A 10,375-nucleotide genomic window follows, 5' to 3' on the forward strand; every position below is an offset into this window, starting at 1 on the left:
AATTGCTGGATCGTCCATCTTGCTTCTTGCCAGGTTGTTCATGTGGTCGTAGCGCTCACTTGGTCGGACAGGTTGGTCGTGCACGTGCTGGTCGCTCGCATGGTCGTGTGACTGGTCGATCACGTGGTCGCGGGTGGGAGCTGGTCATGCTCCTGGTCGGACGCGTACTCAAGGAGCGCGAAATGGTCACAACGAGTGGTCTTGGGCTTCGGGAAACCCAACAATTGGTATCAGAGCCTCGATGAACTACTCGGCAAGCTAGGAGATCTGTTGTGTGTGGTCGAAGGATAGTAGAGGTAGCGAATCAACATCGGTGACAATGTCTGGATTGGGAGCACTGACGAAAGAGAGTTCACTGGTGTCACTACACTATCCAATGCTCACGAGGAGCAACTACGCAACATGGGCGATCAAGATGAATGTTTTCATACGTGCACAAGGCATTTGGGACGCTGTCGAGCACGATGATCCGAAGGAAAAGGTGGACATGAAGAAGGATCAGATAGCGCTTGCCGCCATCTATCAAGGCATCCCAGAGGAGACGCTGCAGGCAGTATCCGAGAAGGAAACTTCCAATGAGGCATGGGAGTGCATCAAGGTGATGTACCTAGGTGCCAAATGTGTCGAGGATGCTCGTGTTCAAACCCTTAGAGAAGAGCTAGATGGCTTGCGGATGAAGAGCACGGAGTCGGTCGATGACTTCGTAATGAAGGTGAATTCTATCATCAGAACGATTTGTGGGATCGGCGATAGGAGGGAGGACTCGTATGTGGTAAGGAAGATCCTCAGAGCCACACCATACAAGTTCTTGTAGATTGTCACTTCAATCGAGCAATTCGATGACCTCGAGACCATGACAGTCGAGGAGGTCTTCGACAGGCTCCAGGCATACGAAGAAAGGTTGCGTGGCAATGTCAACGACATCCACATCAATGCGGAGCATTTTTTGCTCACTCGAGAACAATGGAGAGTTAAGGTTAAGAAGAATGGTGGTGAAGGCTCCTCCAACAGTGGTGGACAAGGCAACAAGAATTGGAAATTTGACAAGGCTAAAGTGAGGTGCTACAAGTGCAAAGATTATGGGCACTACCAATGGGAATGCGAGGAGTCGAAGAAACAGGAGAAGGCATTGTTCATGGCTGCAGAGAAGGATGACCACCCAGCACTGCTCTAACGTGAAGAAAACAAGATTAAGGGGGAGTATTGGAAATTAATCTTGTTTTGGTGTCTTTAGGTAAGTTAAGTATTTAGTAAAGGAAAGTCAAATGCATGCATGTAGAAAGCTAGGATAGTTTTGGTTAGCCAGTTGCCGTATACGTACTCGTATAGAAGGTCTACGAGTCTGCAGAATACACGGCGGTTGATCAAGTCCGAGTCGTATGCTTGCATGCGTCCAGGTCGTAGAGTTCAAGTCGAAGTCTGTATGCTTGTATGGCAAAGTACACGTGCAGGTGCACGGAGTCCAGATACAAGTTGGTTAGCTTGTATGTCTGGCGGGTTGAGTACTCAGGACCTATATAAGCAAGGGCATGTAATAGGAGTTTAGATGCATCGGGGAGAAAAGCTCAAAGTACTTGGTTAGGTACTCGGAGAGCTCGGATCTCCTCGGGGCGTCGAATCGTGGAAAGCTCAAAGTACTTGGTTAGGTACTCGGAGAGCTCGGATCTATGATTGGGTCGAGGAAAGCTTGAAGTACTCGGTTAAGTACTTAGCGAGCTCGGATCTCGAATCTAGACTTCGGAAGATATAAAAGAAAAGAAAAGGCTAAGCTGTTGCAGCCTCGAATTTTTGTGTGTTCTTGTGTTCTCTTGTCGACTTTCGATTGATGGATCGTCCATCTTGCTTCTTGCCAGGTTGTTCATGTGGTCATGGCGCTCACTTGGTCGGACAGGTTGGTCATGCACGTGCTGGTCGCTCGCATGGTCGTGTGACTAGTCGGTCGCGTGGTCGCGGGTGGGAACTGGTCGTGCTCCTGGTCGGACGCGTACTCGAGGAGCGTGAACTGGTCGTGATGAGTGGTCCTGGGCATCAGGAAACCCAACACTCTGTCCTACTGCACCCACCGCTAGAGCATTAGGGAAGCCCAGCCGGTGTTTGAGGATCAGAGCGTGATCTTTATCCATCCTAGTCTCCATCAAGAAGACCAACGCGGGCTTAAATAGCTCCACCACCTGGTGAAGCTCTTGAACTGCCTTGGGCTGCCCGCAGCCCCGGCAGTTCACACTTATGATACTCATTGTGCCCGGTGGGGCTACACCGCAGCCGCCGCCGATCTTGCAACATTTGAGTTGCGAGCAACCTTTTGCTTCTTCAGCTGCTCTAAGTTTCCATGCTCTTGCTCTTCCTGATTTTCCCCAAATTGAATCATCCGAGAGTGCGCTAGGCCAACCGGAATGATGGCGTTCTGAGGAGGGAGGTTCAGGTTCAGCAATAACTAGTATTGATTTGGTTCAATCTCACTGGCCTTGGTTTGTGAATAGATTCGATGGTGTTCTCTGCACTACTTAGGTGTACTTGCAACTATAATACAAACAATTTGATACTTACTCCAGTGGTTCAACGATGTTATACTAAAAATAGTGCTTTCGATTGATCAAAGTCTATTGCAATGAAAAACATAAGATGACTGTATACAGTGGCTCTCTGTTTGGCACAATTTGTGCTTCAACGGAATTGTTGGTAAAGGCTATGAGAGCGGAGGCTTGTTCCGCCTAAGTACTATTGAGTCTAATTATAATTTGAATGTTGCATCCATGAATAATATTTGCGAGGCCAGCTCTTGGCACTCTCGTTTTTGTCATATTGGTTTTGACACAATTGCTCGAATGTCCAGATTAGAGTTAATTCCAAATTTTGATTTTGTCAAAGGATCAAAGTGCCAATTGTGTGTTCAAGCTAAACAACCTCGAAACCCTTTTAAAGGATTAGAGGAAAAGAGGAATTTGGCACCTCTAGATCTTATCCATTCTGATTTGTGTGAGATGAATGGATTGTTGACTAAAGGAGGCAAGAGATATTTCATGACCTTAATAGATGATGCAACATGCTATTGCTATGTTTATTTACTAAAAACAAAAGACAAAGCTCTAAACTACTTTAAAATTTATAAGGCCGAGGTTGAGAACCAACTTGAGAGGAAAATTAAGCGATTACGTGATGATCGCGGAGGAGAGTATATCTCAAATGAATTCTCTCAATTTTGTGCTGATCATGGAATTATCCATGAAGTTAGACCACCATATTCACCCCAGTCAAATGGGATAGCTGAGAGGAAAAACTGGACACTTACAGACTTGGTGAATGCCATGTTAGAGAGTGCCGGTATGCCTTACGAATGGTGGGGGGAAGCTATTTTGATAGCCACTTTCATCCTAAACAGAGTTGTGACAAAGAATAGAGATGTCACTCCGTATGAGGGATGGAAAGGGAGAAAACCCAATGTCAATTTTCTGCGTTCTTGGGGGTGTTTGGCAAAAGTCAATATACCTACGCCGAAAAGAGAAAGCTGGGATCCAAAACAGTTGATTGCGTGATGCTCAAAATAGCACGGCCTATAGATTTTTAGTAGTGAGATCTGATACTCCAGAAATTTGTGTTAATACAATCATGGAGTCTAGAGATGCTTCATTCTTTGAGAATATTTATCCCATGAGAGTAGCATGCAGTTCTAACTATAATGAGTATAATGAAACTCATGTAGATACTCTGAAACCGTTATACCACCTGAATCAAATAATGAGATATCTGACAAGGATGACAATATAGTTGATGAGGCTCCTAGGAGGAGCAAAAGACCAAGGATTGCAAAATCCTTTGGTGATGATTTTATTGTATATCTTGTTGATGATGCGCCAAAAACTCTTTTGGAGGCTTTTGCATCTCCTGATGCAGAGTATTGGAAAGAGGCGGTCCATAGTGAGATGGACTCTATCATGTCTAATGGGACTTGGGAGATTACTGATATTCCAAGCGGGTGTAAACCAGTTGGGTGTAAGTGGATCTTTAAAAAGAAATTAAGGCCCGATGGTACTGTTGAAAAGTACAAGGCTAGGCTTATAGCCAAGGGTTATACCCAAAAAGAGGGAGAGGATTTATTTGATACTTGTTCTCCTGTCGCAAGAATTACTACCATCAGAGTGCTTCTTGCTTTAGCAGCTTCCTATGGTTTTCATGTTCATCAAATGGATGTAAAAACAACTTTCCTTTATGGAGAGTTGGAGGAAGAAATTTATATGGAGCAACCAGATGGTTTTCAGATTTCTGGGCAGGAAAATAAGGTGTGCAAATTGTTAAAATCCCTGTATGGCCTTAAACAAGCACCTAAACAATGGCACGAAAAATTTGATAACACATTAACATCTGCTAGATTCAGTGTCAATGAGGCAGACAAGTGTGTATACTATCACTTTGGTGGGGGTCAAGGAGTAATTTTATGCTTGTATGTTGATGACATACTAATTTTTGGAACAAATACTGCCGTGATTGATGAAATCAAATCATTCTTGTCTCGTTGTTTTGAGATGAAAGATTTGGGTCCGACAGATGTTATTTTGAATATTAAATTGATCAAGAGTGAAGATGGGATCACTTTAAATCAATCCCACTATGCGGAGAAGATTCTTAGCCGATTTGGCTTTGAAGACTGTAAAGTTTCTCCGACTCCATATGATACGAGTGTGAAACTTCGAAAGAACGAAGGACAAGGAATAGATCAATTGAGATATTCACAAATAATTGGGTCCCTTATGTATCTGGCTGGTGCAACGAGACCTGACATTTCCTTTGCTGTGAGCAAATTAAGTCGGTTCTCGTCAAATCCAGGAGATGATCATTGGAAGGCACTTGAGCAAGTGTTGCGCTATTTGAGAGGCACAACAGCATTTGGGATTCACTACACAGGATATCCATCTGTGTTATAAGGATATAGTGATTCAAATTGGATCTCAGATGCAGATGAGATCAAAGCCACCAGTGGCTATGTCTTCACACTTGGAGGTGGTGCAGTTTCATGGAGGTCTTGTAAACAGACCATGGAAGCAGAACTTGTTGCACTAGAGACAGCCACTGTTGAAGCTGAATGGCTAAGAGAGCTTCTATTGGACTTACCATTGGTTGAGAAACTAATACCACCAATCCTTATGTACTGTGATAACCAAACTGTGCTAGCCAAGGTTATGAGTACTAAGGATAATACTAAGTCCTCCAAACATGTGAAGCGTAGACTTAAATCTGTCAGGAAAATGAGAAACTCCGGAGTAATAGCTGTGAGCTACGTGCGCACTGAGAAAAATCTGGTAGACCCTTTTACAAAGGGATTACCACGAAATGCGATTTCAGTGATGTCCAAGGACATGGGAATGAGGCCCATTTAAGTTAGTGCATCACAATGGTAACCTATCCTTTTGAGCGGAGATCCCGTGAATTAGGTAATAGGAAAAACAAAATGATGATGTAACCAAAGAGTACACTACACATGTTCAAAATAAAAGTACTCTTGACTGCATGAAAGGTTGGCATAAATCCTTAATGTTTTTCATTGCAGAAGATATTAGCCTGCAGAATATCTTGAAGGAAAACACCTACTTGAGCCTAACTGTTTGGTCGCACTTCATGAGAACAGGGCATTCTCTTAAAAAGCTCATGAGAAGATATGGGAGCAGACCATAAACGCTCTGTTTAGGCGAGGTTGTCTTAGCAGCCTAGTATCAGTTGCGATTTCAAGTGAAATCTGCCCACACAAAACTGTGAATTCAAGGTATAGTCCATTCATCAGTTGTGGAAAGGTGAATCTTGATATTCTAAGTGTAAGTTCAACCCGTACGGGACTTATACTAAAAGACTGGTATATTAACAGCACTATAATACAATGATCTTTTTTTTTCTTTTTCTCGCTTTGGCATTGGTGGGGGATTGTTGGAATGTGGCCCATTTAAAGCTCATTCATGAGAATGCAAAGCAAGAAGGTTTAGTCCCGTATTGCCAGGTAAGGGGATGTAGACCAACTTAAATACTTGAGTTCTCTGGCTTCTTTGAAATAGAGAAAATGAGAAAGAGAGAGTATACTTTGCTATATTCACACGCACGCGTGCGCTCGTATTCGCGTATTTTTCGCGTGAATATCCGCGTGACTTGTGACTTGCGACGCGCGGCCGTGGCGTGGCGTGGCAGCACAAAATTGGAAGCCCTTTTGCTGCTCTCCCTTTTTATTTGTGATCAATGCCATAATCAGCCATTTTAATCGCGATCAATGCCTTAATTCTGAGGGTAATTGGTGAGTTATGGAGGCAGCAATTGTGGGCATTTTATGAGAGAAAACGGCTCCAAGAGGGTAGCCATTTCCCTATAAATCCTGGAGATATCAAAGCTTTTGAGAACACATCTCTCTGCTCCAACCATCCAGATCACTGTCTTGTGTGTCTTGTGTGCTGTGCTGCCAGATCTCGCCAGCCCTTCTCCTTGCCATGCACAAGGTTGGAGGGTGAGCGGTATCTCCGAGCCTCTGCCATCGTGAAGCCTGCACGAGGGACGGCAATAAGGTTTCTGGGCAGCGCACCTGCGCGATCGCTCTGCACTGCTTCATCTACGATCTGCACAGTAGCGAATCGACACATCGTCAACTTCATCCCTTCATCAACCCGACTGTGAGTTCTTGATGAAACTGATGGATTTTTTGGTACTGTTGCTTGCTGCTAGGGTTAAAAGTATGTTCATCTGTTATAGATTGTGAAATATGCCTTTGTATAGAATCTGGAATTAGATTTTTGCGCATATTACCAACATACTCATGAATGGAATACAATGACACTTGAGCTTCCATAATTTCATGTACGAAACCGACTTGACTTGGAAGAAAGGTAGGCACATACTGAAACGTGGATTCCTAATAAGACTCCTTCTCTACTATATATATGAGAGGAGAGGAGAGGAGAGAGATTTATACACATCTATAATATAGAAATAATGAGAAAATGAGCCTCTACATATATTTGTATCTATGTGTGTTCTTGTGTTTACATCTACTATACTAATTGTAAGAGACTAGAGAGAAAGGTCCTAACCGCTGACAACTTGATATTACAACAATTAATAATATACTTAAATTGTATGATTTCAGAGAATAAAAAAAGTGTTAGCTGTTTGTTTACTAGATGGTTTTAGATTTTTTCCCCCCTTTTTCTTTAATGGAAGCTAGAGTTCGAAAGTGGCTTAACCAATAACTAGAGTAATGAGTCCGCGTCTGTGGATCCGAAAGTGTGTATTTCAGCTGTGTGTATTATGGGAGTTTTAATTTAAAATCCTAGTTCCAATGTTCCACAAGAACACGTACTACACATTTTCTCAGGCCAAAAAAAAAACTGCACACTTTTTATCAAATCAGATCCCTGAAAACACCCCGCACTACTAAAAAAGGCATATCAGTGCTGATTGAAAAATAGCTTCACTGCCGATTTTTCAACCAGCACTGATTTTTCAACCAGTACTGATGAGAAAATGACAAAGTCATAAGTGACGGGTTTAGTTATTATCTGTCACTCATGTTATAGGTGACGGGTAATATTATGACTTGTCACATATTATCTGTTATATGGGACGAGTAAATACCTGGTCCTGACCTAAGGCGACATAAGTGACGGGTCATATAATGACCCGTTATGACTTGTCCCCTATATTTGTCTACAATGGCTCGTTACGACCCGTTACTAACATGAGTGGACGATGGACAAGGTTACCATCAAGGAAATCGATGTTAACGAGCTATCTACAGATGAAAAAGGCTTGGATAGATTGTGGAGGGTCACATGGCTCATTGCTCGGGAGAGGGTGCCAATAACGACTAAATTTGATGACCTTAGTGACGAAGCTAAGAGAGACTTGTTCGATAATGTCATAAAAGAGTATCTGGCCGGAGTACCCTGAAAACATGAGTGAGCGTCAAACGATCGCTGCTTTCAATGTAGCAATGAAAGCGACCGCGAAACTTCACCGAAGCTTTAAGAGCCAGCTTGTTAATTGGTTCTTGGCTAAAGGGGTGGCACCCTTCCCGAACTACAAGTACTTGAAAGAGGAAGATTGAGATACTTTTGTGCAGTGAAGAACTCAGAACAGTTCAAAAAGGAGAGTGAGGAGAAGAAGCAACTTCGCTCTAGGAACAAGCACAACCACAGAACTGACGCAACCGGTTACGTGGGGAAAAGGACAAAATGGTAGGCAGAGGATGAAAAGTTAGCCAAAGAAGGACATGAGAATCCTTGATTACAATTCCTGAGACATCGCAATCATATTTGTGTGCAAGAGGTGAGCTATCTAAAAGTGGAGAAATCACATTTAGAAACAGCGAAACCCAGCCAGTCACAGAAAAAGTAAAACAAAAGGCAGTAGAATCGAGCCAATGTTCTTTCACTGGGGTCAGGGAACATGATGTTCTCTCAACGGCGCTGGGAAACCCGAAGCATCCAGGTCGAGTGCGAGGTGTATTAAATCCCCAGGGCTGGAAATACGGCTTTCCCGAATACCTTAAAATGTACAAGAAGATAAAGAGATCGGGTGCAGTGGACGTGGATGCATTGACAAAGGACATCACCTGGAAAGTTTACACAAACATCATGCAAATGCTTACAACACAGGGAATAGAGATTATCATCCCAGCAGAAGCTAGCCCTGGAACTGTAGGGAATAGTAGATGCACCTGCAAGGAGGTCCATAAACAAGTAGCTGCTACCATGACTGAAGCGGATACTATTGATCTGCTAGAAGTATCCACACCCTGCAACCTTGTAATCAGTCCTAACGAGTATCTCATCGAGGTTGCAAGGGGCCAGCTGCTTCTAGACGTTCGCATCTTACATACGGTTCTGATATGTGCTAGCTATGTCATGGTTATGGTGGATATGGTACAAAGCAATACCACATATCACGTGTTGGAGTTCCCCCCAATGATGAAGTGACAACTCTAGGTGAAACTCTTCGGCAAAGGATCCAGTGGAAGAGGGGTGACATCATGGTCTCCAGTGCATCTCAATCTGGACGAGCTTCAAGTGCACCGCCGCTGTGCTCCTCACTTCCAGAGAATCCAGGTTCACTACCTTCTCCTCCTCATCCAGCAGCCTCACTTCCAGCTCCAATGTCGTCTCCCCAAAAGAGCCCAAATAAGACGGAAAATGAGGCCGAGAAGAAAGGCTCTAAGAAGCACATGCTGAAGAGGTCGAAGACCATTGTACTGGCAAAGAAGTCCACATACATCAGAGCAACGTGGACTAGTTCCCACACAAAATTCAAATATGGGAAGCCCTTCCTAACGATAGTTGATCTAACAAGAGCGAGATAAGCATGTGTCGACCTGCATAATTACTACATGCAGACTTCTAAAGACACCAATGCTTAAACCATAGTCATACAGTACAAATGACGTCACTTCTTAAAAGATGATGGCTACTTTCTTGTGGGTTTTAATGACTTATACGACCTCTTCAACCTTGATGCAATGGACGTATCATTATTACGGATCTTCATATTGTAAATCCCTTGAAACTGGACATTCATTAATTAATACCACTAATTCTTGAATCTAACTATATTCTTATCTGTATGCACTTGATAAAAAAAAACAAGGAAGAACAAGGAGCCCCTCAGATTTCTTGACCCTGAGGCCATTAAAATCTTGGTTATCTAACTTCACCATGACTACGTTGTGGACTGTGTGGCCAAGGTAATACAACATTTTTCTAAAATGGACTACCTGTTGGATGCCCATAACACTGGTGGTCATTGGATCTTACTGGTCATTTGCCTTAAGTGAAACTTTGTATGGTACCTCAACTCATCAAGACCAGTAGGACCAAAAGGCAAACCTAAAGAACGTGATTACAGTGCTGTAGAAGGACTCCTCGACGCATAAGTTCTACCTATCTTAGTTTACATATTTAACTTTTCTAAAATTCAAATGTTCCCTAATCGATTCCTCTTTATGCAGGGCTTTTGACAAGTACCTTCGAGTTGATCCTGACTACAACATGACAGATGGTCGTAGATTGACACACAAGACCAGGTTCACAGTAAGTGCTACCAAACAGATGTACCTTTGAGCTTTTTTCCTTTTGATCTAAACATAAAATTTCTTTTCTGCAGTGCTACTAACAACCACCGGGCAATGCTTGCAGATTCTATGTTGCGTGGAACATGGTCCTCACGCTCCAATCAAAGGATATAAAATCTCCTGATGTAAGTTTAATACAAGATTATTCAATACTAATTTTAGTAATTAGTTTAATTCCTTGATATTGTGACACTAGTTACATGTCAAATTATGCACAATTTTTTAGCTTGTTTTCTTGACGACGGTGCACTCCTGAGGACTCAACAATGGATTGCCGAGTTC

The 10,375-nt window shown here is 43.0% G+C and overlaps 1 protein-coding gene across 1 annotated transcript; it reads left to right on the top strand.

Annotated features, from left to right (window-relative positions):
• Positions 1–319: 319 nt before the first annotated feature.
• On the top strand, positions 320–1,174 carry LOC133896949 (uncharacterized). The gene is made up of 2 exons (XM_062337570.1): positions 320–712; positions 815–1,174. The coding sequence occupies exons 1-2, from the start codon at positions 320–322 to the stop codon at positions 1,172–1,174; spliced, it is 753 nt and encodes a 250-aa protein (XP_062193554.1).
• Positions 1,175–10,375: the final 9,201 nt, after the last annotated feature.

Source organism: Phragmites australis, chromosome 17 (genome assembly GCF_958298935.1).
Source record: "Phragmites australis chromosome 17, lpPhrAust1.1, whole genome shotgun sequence".
In the NCBI taxonomy this organism is placed as follows: Eukaryota; Viridiplantae; Streptophyta; class Magnoliopsida; order Poales; family Poaceae; genus Phragmites; species Phragmites australis.